The sequence below is a fragment of the Simochromis diagramma genome, unplaced genomic scaffold (genome assembly GCF_900408965.1).
Source record: "Simochromis diagramma unplaced genomic scaffold, fSimDia1.1 OVJJ01000822.1, whole genome shotgun sequence".
Classification (NCBI taxonomy): Eukaryota; Metazoa; Chordata; class Actinopteri; order Cichliformes; family Cichlidae; genus Simochromis; species Simochromis diagramma.
Genome location: NW_024387520.1, coordinates 3,718,769 through 3,737,795, shown reverse-complemented (window position 1 = coordinate 3,737,795; position 19,027 = coordinate 3,718,769). Strand labels below are relative to the sequence as shown.

Here is a 19,027-nt window from a genome sequence, read left to right as displayed (position 1 = left end):
TGGATGGATGGATGGTATTAGAAAACAGCTTTTAAAAAAATAAGATTGCATTTTAAGTTTGTTTTCATTTTTTTTAATATCACGGAAATAAAACCTAACTAAAATTTGCAAAAATCACACAATCTTGAAATTGATATGCAAAGCAACACTCATGTAACTATAAAGTAATTGTGGGCACGATGGTGAAATAAAAGTTGAACTGTGAAACTTTTCAGACTTATTGAAAATCATTTGTTTTCAATTAAATGTGGTATATGAAAAGCTGTTGTTTTATTAGTAACATTACTGGCTACCCTAATGACCACTACTGATTGCTACTGACAGTTGTTGAAGGATTCCTGAGAAAGTGCGTGTGTGCTAGAGTTCCCTGTCAGCGGACCTGTATTTATGAATGAAACTAATGCGCTTTAAAAACAGGGAACAGGGAATCTTCCTCTTCCTCACAATCCAGCTTCCTGTGACCACTCTCTCCGTTCTACAGCGGATGGCAGTAGAGGTCTTCCAGCAGTAACGACCCTCCTGGGCGTGGTCTTCTGCTCACCACAGTTTACGACAAACGCCATAGTGTCTCGGCCAAGGAGTACCGTGTAGTGGAAACGTTTGTTGAGTAGTAACAGTCTTTTATTTTTTCATATTATTGTGCCTGAACCGCTTTGCTACGATGCCTTCAGTTGAAAGCTTTACTGTCGCATATGACGCAGTGAATGAATTCATGACTTTTTCGGAGGGAGACACTATAACAGGGACTGTAACTCTGGCCTTATCCAAGGAAACCTCAGTTCAAAGCCTGTTTATCAAGGCGAAAGGGGACGCTAACGTCCGGTGGTCTCACAGGAGCGGTGGCCATACTTATACGTACTCTGCGCACACAAGATATTTCAAACTAAAGGAATTTTTAATCCCAGAGAGCGCCAGCGGTATGTAACACACTTTACAGTCTTCTTGCAAATGTTTGTTTTTGCAATGTATTGTAAATGTATTTGCAAAAAAACAAAGCAAAAACCCGACAACGAAACAACAACAAAGAATTAAAGGTATTCAATTAATCTTTAGTGTTGCAAATGTAGAAGGAGCTATCAATTTTTGGCAAAGTAATTAGGCAATTACTTTTACACAGCGCACAAAAACACTGTGACGTCAGACACATTCACACTCACTTTTTTCATCTGCGTAAATAGATCATATGGCTGATGATATGTGCCATGGTGATCCATAAATATGATCACAAGTTTATTTATTTGTTTTGTTGGGTTGAAAATAATTAACAAAAACATGATGCTGATGCTATGAACACTCTACACACATGAGTCAAGATGCAGAAAAACTGCTCACGGAAACGCTGCACACTCCAGTTATCATAATTATCATAGTTTCGTTTCCCTCTCTTTTATGAGTTCTCAGACAGCTCTCGATCTGATAATGTGCAGCTTGCTCATCAGCTCAGAAGAGACCGCAACCTAACATCTAACATTGTTTTCTGAAAACTTCCCCACACAGTGGCAAAGACTTGCACTTTCATATTCAATTCAGCTTCTCCATCAAGTAGTTTTAGCCGTTTCATACAGGGTTCAGCATATTAGTTTTCACAGGCGTGCTCTATATCTCAACAATGGCTCATATTAGGATGACAGTTTTACCAAACAGGTCAAGTGCCTCTATGCACGTCATTAGTTTAAATATTTACCTATTTTACTTCATCTCATATGTCATTGTACTGAATTTGAGCAACCCTAAGCTTAATGCAGATTACTTTTAACAATTATCCACCTCAATTAAATCTATGGTCTGGAGCACAGGCTGTTGTCGAACAGGGCAAGCTAAAGAATAAACATTTTGTGTCAGCAAGGGGTGGGGGAAAGCCATTCACCAGAGCATATCTTAAGTGCTGCTGATGTGGGCTGGCGTCCTCCACACGCTCTTCAAGGCTGGTGTGTTTTCTGAAAACTTCTAACATTTGAATCTCTTCCATTTATAAGCCTGCGATTAACCGCACGGCTCAGGTCCGCGTGAAACCCGCGCGACCGTGCTCACGTGAACCCGCGCAGCTAAGGAGCCGTCACTCTCTTTTATTTAAATACTTTGTGCTGCCAGGAGCAAAGTCCAGCATAAACGTCTGTCACCCTCTGACGCACTCTTGGTTGCTTAGGAACCCATGATAACAACAACAGCCTGTGTCACAGGCCACGTTTTCTGCTCCGCACCCACTCACACAAACACACTGAAACACAACAACAACAGCAACACAAAATAGGCCTACTGTCCAGCACAGTCTGGACCCCGCGGAACTTCTCAACGCCCCACAAAGCGGCAGAGAACTCACTTCTCGCTCCACAAAGCAGCGAGGAACTCAGTTATCGCTACACAAAGTAGCAAACTTCTCAACGCCTCACAAAGTGGCGGAGAACAACACAACCACACGGTTATAGAGTCGGGCTCTAGGAACTTACTTGATGTTGCTTAGCGTGTAATATCAGCCTCGGATCCCGCCGATCGTCATTCATCGAGGAGGAAAGACAAGACAGTTAATCCACAGGAACTTCCTGGGTGACGTCAGTCTTTCAGTGTGTCTCTTCTCCCCTCGGTGAATGTCGACTCCAGGGATCCGGCATCGAAGGACCAATTAATGATAGGTTTGTAGCTTGAACCTATTCGCTGGAACGTTGAAGACAATATAATTACACCGCAAGCAAGACACGAAGTAGGCAAAGTTCTTCATGTTTCTCGTGCACGGGAGAGAACCGGACAAATGCCGTTCCTTCGCTTGACCCCAGTTGCTCTCCCCCGTAACACTGCTCTTTTATTGAGGTTACATGAATATGCATAGGTTCATTAACATATGACGTCTACATACACACAAAGAGTACCTTGCCTGTGTGTGTGTGGGGTCAGAATGTGACCCCATAAATGACTTCCCTAAACCTGCTGGTCTGGAAGTCCAACAGTTCATCTAAACAAAAGGCACTTAGACTAAAACCTACCATAAAACAATAAGAGAAGGTACGACCTCTCCCATGCTCCCAGAGTGCTCTCTAATGCACACAAAGTTTGCAGACTATTAAGGATCAAACCTCTACCAATCTGCAACTAATTATAAAACTCTAAGCATATATAAGTAGATATTTCTAAGCATAAATGGCAATCAACAATACAAAACCTAACACTATTTATCGAGGTAAAAAGTGTCATTGACATTAAAGATGTATTTTTAACATAGTTAACTTTTAACTGTGTATTTATTGGCATTTATTAGTCTTTATTAGTATTCATAGTATATTTGGTGTATATTTCGTGTGTTCTTGGATACTGCTGGATTTTGAGAAATTTCCCCTGGGGATGAATGTATTTTTTTTCTTTCTCTTCTTTGCAAAAAAAATAACATTTCAAAGACACGTTTCTCAAACAAAATACACGTGAATGGGAAACGAAACATGTTATATTAAATACTTTTATATTTAATTGTTAGTGTTGAAGTTCTAATTTATAATTTAATAAATGTAATAATAATAATGTGTGTTCTGTGAAGAAAGTTCAAGTGACTCAAAAGAAATGGGTTGATTATACTTTAGAAAAAACAGTAAGTACAATAATGCACATGTAAAAAATCGGTGCTTTCCTTATTTTCTATATAACCCCTTTATAAATCCTGTTAACTACAGTCTATTTATCAATATATTACACGTTAAAAAAAAATCACACACACACACAGAAACAGGACACCTGTTCTTAAGCATACCTTTCTTTTGTACTTTTGGGACAAACCTACTATCAACTTAACACTTAAACATTCATCTGGTTCTTTTGCTTGTTTTTATTTTACATAATTTTGTGTATATTTAACATTTTGAAATATAATTTCGATACAGAAACATGAGCGTTTAAGCATGTTAGTTGGTCAAACTGGAGTCATAGACTGTATTAGAAGCCCAATATAGAAATCTTTATTTACAATCAGCAGCTACAAAAAGCATCTAATTTCTCCTTTTTTTGTCTCTTTATTCATGGTTAAAGCAGACTGCAAACTGTCTAAGTAAATTACAGGAGTCACAGGAATGTAGAGGACAAAACTTGTAATACTAAAGTGCAGTAGAAAAGTATTGAATAGTAATCGTTATGTACCTGTATTTGAAAATTTTACAATACTTCATTTTCCTTCATTTTCAGAAACGGTTTTGCCCCAAGGGATTCATGTCTACAGATTCAGTTTCCAAATACCACCAGGGTAAGTACAGTTAGTCAGCTGACCAAAACAATGGTTTGAATTTACACTTTAACAGTGATTCGAACAAACACAAAAAGTGGATAAATAAAATAGCAGCAACTCAGGGCATTTAGGCATGTAGATATGGTTAAGACGATGTGTTGAAGTTTGAACTTAGTGTCAGAATGGCGAAGAAAGATGAGTTAAGTGAATTTAAATGTGGCATCTTTGTTTGTCCCAGAGTATTTTTTCAGTATCTACTGAGTTTTTCTTACACAACATCTCTAGGGTTTACAGCGTAAATATCCAGTTAGCAGCTGTTGTCTAAGTGAAAATTGCTCATGTCAAGTCAGAAGAGAATGAAAAGGCTGCTTTGAGCTGATATGAAAAGTAACTCAAAAATCACTCATTACAACAAGCGTATAAGTAGAATATCTGAATGTACAGCACGTTGAACTTTGAAGTAGATGGGCTACAGCAGCAGAAACCACACCTATCAACTGAGAATTCATCTTTCTTTAGCAACATTTCATGCTGCTGCTGCTGGTGTAATGGCTTGAGGGATATTTTCTTGGCACACTTTGGAACCCTTAGCTTGAGCTGACAATCATTAGAGGCTACTTGAGTATTGTGGCTGGCCATATCCATCCGTTTATAACCACATTGCTGTTTCCAGCTTTGTGAGATACCATGTCACAAAGCTCATATCGTCTCAACCTGGTTTCTTGAACATTATGCGTTCACTATAGCATAATGGACCAAAATCTCCAAGGAATAATCCCAGCATGTTGTTGAATCTGTGCCACAAAGAACTGAGGCAGTTCTGAAAACAAAAGGGGTTCAAACCATCACAAGTAAGGTGTACCTCATAACTTGACTGCTGAATGTGTACATGCATTGGAAACATGATGTTATTTCACTTGACATTGCATAACTTAAAGTCTGCTGTTTCCCTACACAGAAGCATGCCTTCATTCTTCAGAGGGACTCATGGAAAAATTGTCTACAAGCTAGAAGCAAAATTGTTAAGGAGCTGGAAGATGAACAGTACAGCAGAGAAGGAGATCAAATTTGTCTCCAAATGTGTTCCAAACCTTCATTCTCTGATGGTGTGTACAGTACTTAAAAATACATTCAGCCATCTTTGATATGTTGTGTATTCTCCCGCTACGTGGTATGCACTCAGTGCCAACCGTCCTTCTTGTACACGTAGCACTTCTTGGGGGGTTCATATAAGAGAAAAACAATGGTTGTTTCAAATAATGGCCATTATTGGCCAGATAATTCTACTTTCATTTGTTCAAGGTAGGCGATACAGCTCTGAGAACTATCCACGAACACACTGTAATGGAGGTGAAATGTTTCCCAGCAGAAATGTTAACAATCCAAAAGACTCAGCTCTAATTATTAACAGTAATGACCGGTGCATTCCGTTTAAAGTGTTACCTGGTTGATCCAGCTCCATCAGTTAAAGCAGTGACAGGTGAAACGAATAGAATTGATAATCTTGTCATAATGCAGTGCTGCTATCCTTGTAATACACACCAACGTACCATAACCATGCTAAAGACCCAGCATATGCCTTCGGCAAGTCAATCCCGATAGCAGTGGTCTCCCCACAGCAGGATAATATGCCCTGCCCCACAAGAAAGAGGTTTATACCCAGGCCCCCAAAACACCAACTGTCTTCTGCTTTCTGCCAGGCCTCTTAGGACTCACAGCAGTTAAGGGTCTGCTAAATGCGCTGAAATGAGCCTTATTTCACAAATAACCCACCCCATAATCTGCAGGTCAAAAAAGATCCTCTGGGGTGGTTGTAACTCTGGAGGTAGAGCAGGTCATTTACTAAGCAGAAGGTTGGTGGTTTAATTCCTGGCTGCTCTAGTCTGCATGCCAAATGGTAAATGGCCTGTAAATGGCCTGTATTTATATAGCGCTTTACTAGTCCCTAAGGACCCCAAAGCGCTTTACATATCCAGTCATCCACCCATTCACGCACACATTCACACACAAATAACCTTGGGCACGATACTAACCCCAAGCTGCTCCCCAAGGCATCCATCGCAACGTGAATGTTAGATCATCTGATGAATTAATATAGTAAAATATAAATTTTAGCACCTTTAAACCGTAAAAATATTGTTTGATTATGGAATTGTGTCAGAATAATTGTTTTGCTTGTTTATTCCACTGTAGTCACCGCAAGTTGGTTCAACGAACAAAAAGATGGGTTTTTTCTCAAAAGGACACGTACACATGGATGTAACTGTGGACAGGATCGGTTACGCAGCAGGTATTAAAATTTCTTTTCAAATGTTGTAGGTCTCAATTCGTTTTATACTCTTTTCTCATTATACCAAAAAATATTTTTGTGTGGTTGAACATAGGCAGAGTTCAATAAATTAGCTAATAATGGAGGATGCAAAAAGACTATTGAGATCATAGTTGACAAACTTTTCATTCCCATAATGTAGAAACTATCCAATTTATTGGCATCTTGTAAGTAAAGAGATATTAATATGTTATCTGCTTTATTTAATGTATTTTGTCCATTCCAGTGCCCCAAAGGCCAACTTGATCATTTGGCATCCAGGGAAACCTATTTGCCACAGTGTTAATACAACTGCAAGTTAAGCCTGTACTCTTAAGAAATAAGAAATCTAGGGATGTTGCCTACCTTGCACTTTCAGAAATTCCTTTCCAATAGTTTGACTTTAAGTAATAGGTGTTGTGACTTTCTGGTGTATATTAGACAATGGCACTTTAGTCAACTGAAAAATGTAAAGACAATTGTATTTAAAATCTATATATTTTTTTTACAGGTGAAACAATAGTGGTTCTTGCTAAATTTGACAATTCTTCATCCAGTGACATGACACCGAAATTTAGCTTAATACAGAAAGTCGTGTACCATGCCAATGGCAGTACCAAACATGAGAATACAGTTTGTCATAAAGTTGCTGACAACTGTATTAAACCAAAAACACGGAAGGAGCTCAGATGTGAAATAAGGATTCCTAGTGATTACATGCTGACAATCCAGAACTGTGATATTATCTCAGTGGAATACTGTTTAAAGGTATGTAGTACTGTATCTAAAGCAAAACTTGAATTTTTGTGGGAACCGATATTATGATTTATGCATGACAGAGCCATTTGTAATTAACTGTGTGAATGGCCCTCTCCTTGAATCGCTACCTTATCGTGGTGGAGGGGTTTGTGTGTCACAGGGATCCCAGGGGCTATGTTGTCTGGGGGCTTTTGCCCCCTGGTAGGGTCTCCCATGGCAAATTGGCCCTGAGTGAGGGACCAGACAAAGAGCGATTCATAAGACCCTTATGAAAAGGACATCGAGGGAACAGTTTACCCTGCCCGGGATAGGGTTACCGGGGCCCGCCCTGGAGCCAGGCCCGGGGAGGGTGCCCGAGGGCGAGCGTCTGGTGGCCGGGCCTTAGTCCATGGGGCCCGGCCGGGCACAGCCCGAAGAGGAGACATGGGCCCATCCTCCCGCAGGCCCACCACCCGCAGGAGGCGCCATAGGGGTCGGGTGCATTGTGTGCCGGGTGGCGGCCAGGAGCGGAGGCCCTGGCGGACTGACCCCCGGCTGCCAAGACTGGCAATAGGGACCTGGAATGTCACCTCTCTGGTGGGGAAGGAGCCTGAGTTAGTGCGTGAGGTTGAGAGGTACCGGCTAGATATAGTCGGGCTCACCTCTACACATGGCTTGGGCTCTGGAACCAGTCTCCTGGAGAGGGGCTGGACTCTGTCTCAGTCTGGAGTTGCCCCTGGTGAGAGGCGGCGGGCTGGGGTGGGTATCCTAATATCCCCTCGGCTTGCTGCCGGTACGTTGGCGTTTTTCCCGGTGGACGAGAGGGTTTGTTCCCTGCGCCTTAGGGTCGGGGAACGGGTCCTGACTGTCATCTGCGCTTATGCGCCGAGTGGCAGTTCAGAGTACCCAGCCTTCTTAGAGTCCCGGGGGGGGGGGGTGCTGGAGGGTGCTCCACCTGGAGACTCTGTTGTCCTGCTGGGAGACTTCAATGCTCACGTGGGTAACGACAGCGAGACCTGGAGGGGCGTGATTGGGAGGAACGGCCTCCCTGATCTGAACCCGAGCGGTGCTCTGTTATTGGACTTCTGTGCTAATCACAGTTTGGCCATAACGAACACCCTGTTCGAACATAAGAGTGTCCATAAGTGCACGTGGCACCAGGATGCTCTAGGCCGTAGGTCGATGATCGATTTTGTAATCGTATCAGCAGACCTGCGACCATATGTTCTGGACACTCGGGTAAAGAGAGGGGCTGAGCTGTCAACTGATCACCACCTGGTGGTGAGTTGGATCAGGTGGCGGGGGAAGACGCTGGACAGACCTGGTGCACCTAAACGCGTAGTGAGGGTGTGCTGGGAACGTCTAGCAGAGGCCCCAGTCCGCGAGATCTTCAACGCACACCTCCGGCAGAGCTTCAACAGCATTCCGAGGGAGACTGGGGACATTGAGTCCGAATGGACCATGTTCAGCGTCTCCATTGCCGAAGCTGCTGCATTGAGCTGCGGCCGCAAGGTGGTTGGTGCCTGCCGTGGTGGTAATCCCCGAACCAAATGGTGGACACCAGAGGTGAAGGGAGCCACCAGGCTGAAGAAGGAGTCCTATCGGGCTTGGTTAGCCTGTGGGACTCCGGAGGCAGCTGACGGGTATCGACAGGCCACGCGGAATGCGGCTCGGGCAGTGGCTGAAGCAAAAACTCGGGTGTGGGAGGAGTTCGGAGAGGCCATGGAAAAAGACTTTCGGACTGCCTCGAAGAGATTCTGGCAAACCGTCAGACGTCTCAGGAGGGGAAAGCGGTGCTCTACCTGCACTGTGTATAGTGCTGGCGGAGCGCTGCTGACGTCGACTGAGAAAATTGTCAGGCGGTGGAAGGAATACTTCGAGGACCTCCTTAATCCCACTGACACGTCTTCCGAGGAGGAAGCAGAGTCTGGGGATGAGGGGAATGACCCGCCAATTTCCGGGGGCGAGGTCACTGAGGCAGTTAAACAACTCCTTGGTGGCAGAGCCCCTGGTGTTGATGAGGTCCGCCCCGAGTTCCTGAAGGCTCTGGACGTTGTAGGGCTGTCCTGGTTGACACGCCTCTGCAATGTTGCGTGGAGATCAGGGGCAGTACCTGTGGACTGGCAGACCGGGGTGGTGGTCCCCATCTTCAAGAAAGGGGACCGGAGGGTGTGTTCCAACTACAGGGGGATCACACTCCTCAGCCTCCCTGGGAAAGTCTATGCCAGGGTGCTGGAAAGGAGAGTTCGTCCGTTAGTCGAACCTCGGATACAGGAGGAACAATGCGGTTTTCGTCCTGGTCGCGGAACACTGGACCAGCTCTTTATCCTCTCCAGGATACTTGAGGGTGCATGGGAGTTTGCCCAACCAGTCTACATGTGTTTTGTGGACTTGGAGAAGGCATTCGACCGTGTCCCTCAGGGTGTCCTGTGGGAGGTGTTGCGGGAATATGGGGTGTCTGGCCCATTGCTACGGGCCATTCGATCCCTATACAACCGTTGCAAGAGCTTGGTTCGCATTGCCGGCAATAAGTCGGACTCGTTCCCGGTGGGTGATGGGCTCCGCCAGGGCTGCCCTTTGTCTCCGGTTCTGTTCATAATTTTTATGGACAGGATTTCTAGGCGCAGCCAAGTGGCAGAGGGCTTTCGCTTTGGTGGCCTCAGAATCTCATCTCTGATTTTTGCAGATGATGTGGTTCTGTTGGCTTCATCGGGTGAGGGCCTCCAGCTCGCACTGGAGCGGTTCGCAGCCGAGTGTGAAGCAGCGGGAATGAGGATCAGCACCTCCAAATCTGAGGCCATGGTTCTCAGCCGGAAAAGGGTGGAGTGCCCACTCCGGGTCGGGGATGAGTTCCTGCCCCAAGTGGAGGAGTTCAAGTATCTCGGGGTCTTGTTCGCGAGTGATGGGAGAAGGGAGCCGGAGATCGACAGACGGATTGGGGCTGCAGCTGCAGTAATGCGGACGCTGCACCGGTCCGTCGTGGTGAAGAGGGAGCTGAGTGTAAAAGCGAAGCTCTCAATTTACCGGTCGATCTACGTCCCTACCCTCACCTATGGCCACGAGCTGTGGGTAGTGACCGAAAGGACGAGATCGCGGATACAAGCGGCAGAAATGAGCTTCCTCCGAAGGGTGGCTGGCCTCTCCCTTAGAGATAGGGTGAGAAGTTCGGCCATCCGGGAGGGGCTCAGAGTAGAGCAGCTGCTGCTCCACATCGAAAGGAGCCAGCTGAGGTGGTTCGGGCATCTGACAAGGATGCCCCCTGGGCGCCTCCTGGGTGAGGTGTTCCAGGCATGTCCCACCGGGAGGAGGCCCCGGGGCAGACCCAGGACACGCTGGAGAGATTATATCTCTCGGCTGGCCTGGGAACGCCTTGGTATTCCCCCGGATAAGCTGGAGGAGGTGGCTGGGGAGAGGGAGGTCTGGGCCTCTTTGCTTAGGCTGCTGCCCCCGCGACCCGGCCCCGGACAAAGCGGATGAAGATGGATGGATGGATGGATGTGTGAATGGCAATGAATATCATTGAGGAAGTGGCTTTCAGATGTTCTCTTGTTGCTTTTCCAGTGTAAAAATAAAAGCATCATGTACTAATGAGACAGACTTACATATATTTTTCTTTCTCCTAGGTATATCTGGACATCAGCTTTGCTTCTGATCCAGAGGTTCTGTGCCCAGTGGTCATTTTACCTCCTGGCTTGGCTCCTGGCTGTCTGAGTAATATAAATGTAGGTCCCTATCCAACAGGTGCTATTGGGGATCCAAGCAACAGTGACTTCCCTCCCCCCACAATGCCCACGGGCCTTCAATCTATGTCTCCACATTCAGGCAGTTATGGATATCCAGGAGTCCAAAGCTATTCAGCACCACCACCACCTATATACCCAAATAACCCTGCTGTATATGGTGGACCAGCGGGTGTGCAAACTTCTCAGCCAACACACATGTTTGGAAGCTACAATAACCCAGTGCCACAGGTGCCTTCGCCATATGGAACTCCATTTTCATCTTCATTATCTTCTGTCCTGCACCCGCCACCACCCCAACAATTTTACCCACCCTCACCCCAACAATTTCACCAACCCCCATCTGCCCTTGAGAGCCAGCCATCTCCTTCTATTCAATCTCCAGTACCTCCTGCGTACAACATGCTGCCTTCTGCACCAGTGATGAATGTAGACTTCCTGTCTCAGTCAGATGGAGCTCCTCCATCATACTCACTCCTTTTCCCAGACAAATCTGATGCAAAATAACTGACTAAATGCTAAATGGTCAATTAGTGAGTTATTTAGTTATAAACTAAACCTGTGTAGGTACAGATTTGACATTAGACCACCCCTATTATGTCTTGAACAATTTTTTATTAAAATGAAATTGTTAATGTATGCAGTATTTATCATTTAGTCACCTATATACTGGGCATAAATAAGACTTTTGCACTGCATGTGATTTAATGAGCAGGTCAGGTCGCTCATTAACTTTGTACAGCTACTTATGCCTTAATTATCATGGTGCACTGTATTTTGCATTGTTCAAAGTGCCCTTTTCAGTATTAATATCTACCTCACTGCTCTATTTAGTAGGGGTGGGGGGAAAAATCGATACTGTGTAGTATCGTGATATTTTGTTTGCTAATAATGTATCGATACAGGGACAGCAGAAATCGATATTTTGTTACAAAAAAAGTTTTTGTGGATTGGACTGACTTCAGAGCATGTTGATCAGCTCCTTTTTCTGAGCAAGAATCCTGACATTCCTTCACTGTCCAAATGTGTTTAACTTTTTTTTTGACAGCAATAAACATGACAGTTTACTTATTTTAATGTAAGACTTTGATATTAGATAAATGAATATTGATAAAGTTTACCTTTATGTACAGAATCTGAATATCGCAAAATATTTTAAAAAATTGCAATAATATCGTATCGTGCGTTAAGTATTGTGATAATATCATATCGTGAGATGTATGGTGATTCCCACCTCTACTATTTAGAGGAATATTATAACAAAATTGCCAACACTGCATCAAGCTTTTTAGATATATGTATTTTATATATTTTTTGTATTAAAAAGCTTAAGAGACATATTTATTTCCTCTATACTTTAGTGTGTTGAGTTTATCTCAGTTCAATGCAATTTTACCTATGTAGCGTCAAATCACAACAACAGTCAAAGCGTTTAATATTTTTCCTACCTCTGTTATAAATATTTATTATAAAATGTTACAATATTATTTTTTTGCAAACTGCCAGTTTTTTCTCTGAGTTGTAGAGCTGAATAAAGTTATGTAAAGTTTATTTTTTGAATGTTTGTAAATAGTAGTAATTAATAAAAAAATTTTATATGATAGAGCATGTCCACAATAGTCAAACTGATAGTAAGTAATCTCATTCATCTGATTTTTTCAATCTTATCAGGCAACTCTCTTTAACAGTGTGAAATCTTGTTCTAGTCTAATACCCTTGGCCGTCAAACAATTTTGAAGACAGATTTCCTCTGAATACCAAACCAAAATTGCGCAAGTCCTTCCTGCTGTGCAATAGCTGAGGTGATTTGCTTAAAACAATGTTGTAAAAATGTTGCAACTGTTTTACATGGGTTAGGCAGTTGGATATGTTTTCTTCTTTCTTTTTTAAACCTCATGCTTTAGGCAAAGGCAGACAATCATTTGTAAATTCAGCTGGCTGGCATCAAAGAAAGCAGTCCATTTGACCAACAATCTAGCATGTCTCCAATACAGGACTTCAGTCTCACTTATGAATCGGTCAGCAATGATGACATTTTTCCTGGAGGAGACACTATCATAGGCACAGCTACTTAAAGAAAAAAAAAATTCTGACCAATACATAAATAAACTGAAATAACTGATAATAAACTGAAAAGACAAAAGACAATGGACTTCATTCACAACTAGTTCATATGTATAAATCTCACACATAAACTCTGTGGATGAATGTTTCACAGAGAAATCTGTGATTCATTGGGACTTTCTTATCTGAATTTATCTGTACTCATTGAACAAATTGTTAGACCCTGTGTACAAGCAGATGATGAAGACCTGGATGTCTTATGTTAAAGTCAAGCAAGGAAAAATAGTGGTTGGAGACTGCAGTACAACCAAAATTATCCCAAATGTGTGCATCGAAAGCAAGATCTTGTTGTCTCTTAAATGGTTGCTTCAAACATGGGGACCTGATCTGCAACCATTTTCAGGTCAGTGATTTAAATGAAAATGACAATAGGAAGACAGAAGGTAATGCCTGTCACATGCCTGTCTCCCAGTACTCGTGACAGGCATAAACCTACTATGGTCATATTGTTTATGAGGAAACAAATATGTGAGCTTTACTTCACAGATAACATAATTATTTTGCTTCTACTTTGTACCCTCAATATTTACGGAGTACAAAGGAGCAGTATTAAACTATTGGTCAAATTCATCATGTATTTAATAACAACTATGAAAAGTGGGGACAGCGCTTTTCAGCTGTGGTACCAAGCTCTGAAACTGTTAATCACTCCACCTCCACCTGCTCATGATTAGATAGAATTGTGGAACTTCTTTGTCTAAATAATGTGGGCTAATCTGGACAGAGGTGATCTTAATCATTACTAAATTTATAGGCATACTGGTAATCTACAAAAATGCCATTATAGCTATGATAACCTATGCAACTGCGGTCTATATCGCTAATAATATTATTCACCAGCATCTTTGCACATTCACAACTGCTTTTGTTGTTATGGTGCTTAGGTTACTGCCAATACTTGTGGGAGGTACTGATGACAGAACCAGGGTGTACAAAAGAGTAACATCCCTAACGTAGCATGCAGCCATCACAGACATGCATACTTAACCTGTCACATACAAAAATGTCATCTACATTATAAGTGTCATGATGTGTGCTGTGGCAGGCAGGATGTAGGACCCAAACGCAGGACTCTGAGACAGAATGACAAACTAAAGGCGGCAGCTTCATTGCTGGAGAACGTACGAACATGAAATACAACTGAACTAGAAACTCAAAAACAGAAATACTACCTTACTAGAAGCACAGAGAAGAAAGAAAAAAAAAAAAAAAACAGCACAGTGAGGGTATGACACTTCAGGACTTAAAAACACAGGCAGGACAACGAGAGGATGGGGAACAGGTGGTAACACAGCTGGGACAAATTAGACCTAACGGCACACACTGATGGAGGTAAAACATAATCTCTAATAGCAAGAAACTAAACAATTTAACATGAATACATGAAAATACAATAAAACCATAAACCACTCAAAGAATCTAACTATCCTTTTAACCAGTTAACACAGTCCAAAACCTAGAGATTAAAAACTAACATAAGCACACAAACACAAAAAAACTGATATAAAACCAAGAAATATTAACCAAAATCAAACAAAGCACATGAACACTTGGTCACCAGACACAGGACCATGACAAAAGGACTGGGTCTGTTTGGTAGATAGATAGATAGAATAATTTTATTTCGAACATACAAATATAACTGAAATAACAAGAGAAAAGAAAAACAACCACAAACACCCGATCCCCTTTACAAACCATCCTAGACTAGTGTAAGTTAAGATGTAAATGATCACTTGATCGAAGGGCTCTGGAGGGTGTATAAAGCAGCAAAAAGTCAGACAAATAGTCTGGCCGTTTAGCACTTTATAAGTCAAAAGTAAGATTTTAAATTTAATTCTAAAACGCACTGGAAGCCAATGAAGGGAAGCAAGCACCTCAGTAATATGTTGGTGTCTCTTCACATGAGTCAAAAGGCGGGCTGCAACATTTTGTACAAGTTGGAGCCGTGCCAAGCTGGACTGACTGACACCAACGTATAGTGAATTACAGTAATCCAGTTGAGATAAGACGGATGGACGGATTGCTCGTTCCAAGTTTTTAAAGGATAAAAATGATCTCACCTTGGATAGGAGCCGTAATTTAAAAAAGGACCACTAAACAACTGAATTCATTTATTTTTCAAATGTAAGTTTGCTATCCAAGAAACCTCCCAGATTTTTACAAGTCCAAATCTGGGGCATTGAAATTACAGCTTGGTCCAAAAATAATTATTTTATCCTCATTGAAGGTAAGAAAATTTGAGGCCATCCAGGTTTTAACTTCGTAAAGACATTTGAATAGGGATTCCACGGGAGTGGAGGTGTTTCTATTAAACCGAAGATAAATCTGGGTGTCGTCGGCATAAGAGTGAAAGCAGATGTTATGCTTCCTAAACATTAGGCCTAGGGGTAACATATAGACTGAAAAGAGAATTGGGCCTAATACAGAACCCTGCGGGTTCCACAAGGAAAAGGGGCTGGGGAAGAAATAAAATCATCAAGACTCATGGAAAAAGTTCTGTCGGAGAGGTAAGACCTAAACCATTCCAAAGGGATGCCTTTTATACCACATTGCTCCAAACGTGAGATCAGAATGCTGTGGTCAACAGTATCAAAGGCTGCAATTAAGTCTAGAAGCAGGAGCACAGCTGAGTCTCCTGAGTCGGTGATTAATAAAATATCATTAAGTATTTTTAGGAGGGCAGTTTCTGTACTGTGGTGGGTTTTGAAGCCCGGCTGGAACTTCTCGAAAATATTATGACTATTTAGAAAGGATTGTAGCTGCTCAAATACAATCCTTTCTAGAATTTTTGACAGAAACGGAAGCTTGGAAATAGGTCTGAAATTAGCAAGAACAGAGGAGTCGAGGTTTGTTTTTTTAAGTACTGGCTGCACTACAGCGTGCTTGAATCCAGTTGGTCCTATTCCAGAGCTAAGACTACTATTAAAAATAGTTAAAATGTCAGGGCCGACTACCTTAATAATCTTTTTTTAGAAAATGTGTTGGGACTTCATCTGTGGGGCAGGATGATGTCTTTATGCTATTACAAAGATCTTCCACTTGGTTAAGACATACAGGCTCAAACTGGTCAAAAGCAGTTGAGCAGGTATATGTTAATGAGACATCATACAGAGACAGGGTATACGCAAATCGAAGCATTTCGTAATTCTTATTAATAAAGAACTCCAAGAATCTATTGCAGATTTCACCGGAGCTATCTATATGGAAGGCAGGGGAGGTATTCAAGGCCAAATCAACTGAGAAAAGAGTTATTAGAGTTGTTCTCAATATTTGCTGCTTTGTACATTGTTCGTGCAGTGCTGAAGTCAACAAAATCCTTAAATTTCAGAATTTTGAGAAAGCAAAATCAGATATTTATGTACATGATTTATGATTTAGGGCTCTTGGCTTTCAGCGGAGGCGGTCACGTTTTCTCTTGTCTCCTCTCCCTCCCTTATCTTCCTGCTTGACTTCCCTTGTCTTTGTCTAGTCTCCTCTAACTCTCAGAGACTCTCTCCGTCTTGTTCTCTAAAAAAATAAATGCCTAAATGTCATTGACACCCCTGACGAGAAATCTGGGCGTGGGCCTGTGGGAACATTTGCTGCCAGGTATGAGTGGCGTATCATGTCTCTGGCAGCACTCTCAATGGAGGATGTTGAAGACACCTACCTATCTATTCAGAACCATGATAACTGGGTTCCTGCTGATTGGAACTGGCACAGCCCTGGCTTATCAACAAATAATGAAAAGCGGTCACAGCTGTTCAAGATCCCACAAGGCTGGTCAGTATGACTGACGATGGGTAGAGCCATGAGCACTCAGATTGTGTTTAGTGAACGTGATATGGATTAAATCACAGAGAAGCTCACGGCTCTGCAACAGGAGATCTAGAATTGGGACCAGTGACAGACATTAGAGCAACTACGGAACTGGAAAGCAGCTCTTCGCCCTACACCAAACCCAAACAATCACAATCTATCATTTGGCCTTCTCTCACGAACTGGAAGCTCGAAATCCGGAGCTGGAACAAATACTCCCCAGATTACAAGACTGTGTTGACTCTCTGCCCTATCCTTCTACTTCCTCAAGGTCACCTGCATCAACTTGGGGATTGTTGACTTTCACTTAACTAGGTGAAAGGAGACCGTCTCATGAGTTGGATACAGGATACACACACACACACACACACGTACTCAGACACTGATATACAGTCACCCCTACAAACACTTCTGATGTACTTGTCTTTTATGTTGTGAGATGTGATGATTCATGTGCTATATGTGCTAGGGTGATTTTTTCTGTTCTCAAACTGATCAAAGTTCTTTTTTCTCTTCTTCGTTCCTCATATTTTGTATTTCTATTGTTCTACTTCTCCAACCTGTCTTCCTCGTGTGATGTTTGTGTAATGCATGTGTGGTCAGAAGGGTAAAATGGCGCTGAAATACCGGCAGCCTTAACCAATTTCCTTTGGGATCAACAAAGTTTTAATGGAAATTAAATGAAAACTTAATTGGAGGTTTTTCAGGTGTGCTTTGTTATTTATTTATTTAGTCAAGCATTCATTGGCTATGTGATAGCTGTTTTCAAAATCTACAAATTCTCTTTTAAAACACCAAAATCAGTTTGGAGGACAGAATAATTCATCTTGCCACTGGCTTGACTGAAACCACTTTGAATACTATGTTTGGGGACACTCAATCCAAACTCAGAGGATGCTTCCTCCCACTCAATAATGCCATCCACACACTCCTTCGCTATAACATCTAAAAAGAAATAAATAAAATTGCTTTTGCTTGCACACGCTGACAGTTAGATAATGGACACACTAAATGAATATATTTTCCTATTTCAATATCTTTATATCTTTATAAAAGAAAATCATTTTATGTATGTTTTTTCAAATTCCAACTGTTTCCTAGATTATTTCTTTTACCTTCCACCCAGTGTTTCCACTGGTCTCATTCTGTCTAGTCCATCAAAGAGTTGATAAGGCACTTTTACGGTGGAACAAAGAAATTCACGGCAGTTATGTTAATAATATGCGCATCTGCTGCATCCCCTAAAAAGCTGCAGCTGCGTATGTAACAGCTGCAATAAAGAAGTGTACTGAAAAGTGCGAACATGTGGACGGGTCCGTTGTGCATTGTTTACAGTGGTGCCGAAACCCAGGATTGGGGCACCTCAGACAGTACCTTTTTTTATTGCGGCTGTCGACTTACACATGCGGCTGCAGCTTTTTGGCTACAGTCTACACACATCAACAACAACAACAGGACCCAGTTCATTACGTTTTAAGCCAGCCAGTCAAGATTGCGCTCAGGTGCGTCCGCCTCCCCCGCAGCCGTGCCACATTCCATGCCCCGCCACAGCTTTGCAGTCAAAAACAGGCTCACCGCAGCCACTGAATAGTATTAAACTCTCAGTAAATTATATACATTTTCATCTCTCTTCACAAGTTTCTGGACTTTTTTTTTTTATAAGACTAAGACTGAACTTTATTTTTCCGTGTTTGGCAATGTTCACATTCTGTTTAACTTGTTGCTTTTTTGAAGAAGTAGTGCAGACTCATGAAGCAGTCTAGTGACAAAAGTTACAAATAGTTGTTTGAAATGAAAGTTGTTTGTTTAAAAAATAACTGAAGGAGTCATTGTGAAAGAGCTTATTATCTAATAAATTTGCAGCTAGGCTTTTCTGTCATTGTTTTGTTTAGGTGGGGGCATGAAAATATTTATTCCTGCCATGTGGGGAATGATGTAAAAAGTTTAAGAACCACTGCTGTATGGAAACAGGTAAGGTTTGGTTTGACTGTGTCATAATCATTTAAATTGCTGCCCAGTGACGTCTTAGAGATTGAGAACGCTGGCCTATTGAGAGACAGTTCAGCTCTTTACCCTTATAACAGTATCAATTGTTTATTGAAGCCATAAGAAAGA

At 42.2% G+C, this 19,027-nt stretch overlaps 1 protein-coding gene across 3 annotated transcripts; it reads left to right on the top strand.

The window, feature by feature from the left end:
- The first annotated feature begins 489 nt into the window (after window positions 1-489).
- LOC120726216 (arrestin domain-containing protein 3-like) lies at window positions 490-11,919 on the top strand. 3 transcript variants are annotated; one of them, XM_040019628.1, is made up of 6 exons: window positions 490-917; window positions 4,162-4,219; window positions 5,160-5,307; window positions 6,395-6,491; window positions 7,021-7,277; window positions 10,871-11,919. In XM_040019628.1, exons 1-6 carry the CDS (start codon window positions 662-664, stop codon window positions 11,492-11,494), a joined length of 1,440 nt encoding a protein of 479 aa, XP_039875562.1. In that variant the 5' UTR covers window positions 490-661; the 3' UTR covers window positions 11,495-11,919. The 3 variants fall into 3 exon arrangements, with proteins under 3 accessions (XP_039875562.1, XP_039875563.1, XP_039875564.1); XM_040019629.1 differs by lacking the exon at window positions 7,021-7,277 and having other exon boundaries at window positions 493-917; XM_040019630.1 differs by lacking the exons at window positions 7,021-7,277; window positions 10,871-11,919 and adding an exon at window positions 6,757-6,846 and having other exon boundaries at window positions 493-917.
- The last annotated feature ends 7,108 nt before the right edge of the window (window positions 11,920-19,027 follow it).

What these genes read in the sequence shown, in the direction of transcription:
- LOC120726216 (XM_040019628.1), top strand. Translation starts at nt 662, where the DNA reads ATGCCTTCAGTTGAAAGCTTTACTGTCGCATATGACGCAGTGAATGAA. An exon ending in AATCCCAGAGAGCGCCAGCG is followed by an intron (nt 918 to 4,161) that starts GTATGTAACACA and finishes CTTCATTTTCAG; the next exon opens with AAACGGTTTTGCCCCAAGGG. An exon ending in CAAACCTTCATTCTCTGATG is followed by an intron (nt 5,308 to 6,394) that starts GTGTGTACAGTA and finishes ATTCCACTGTAG; the next exon opens with TCACCGCAAGTTGGTTCAAC.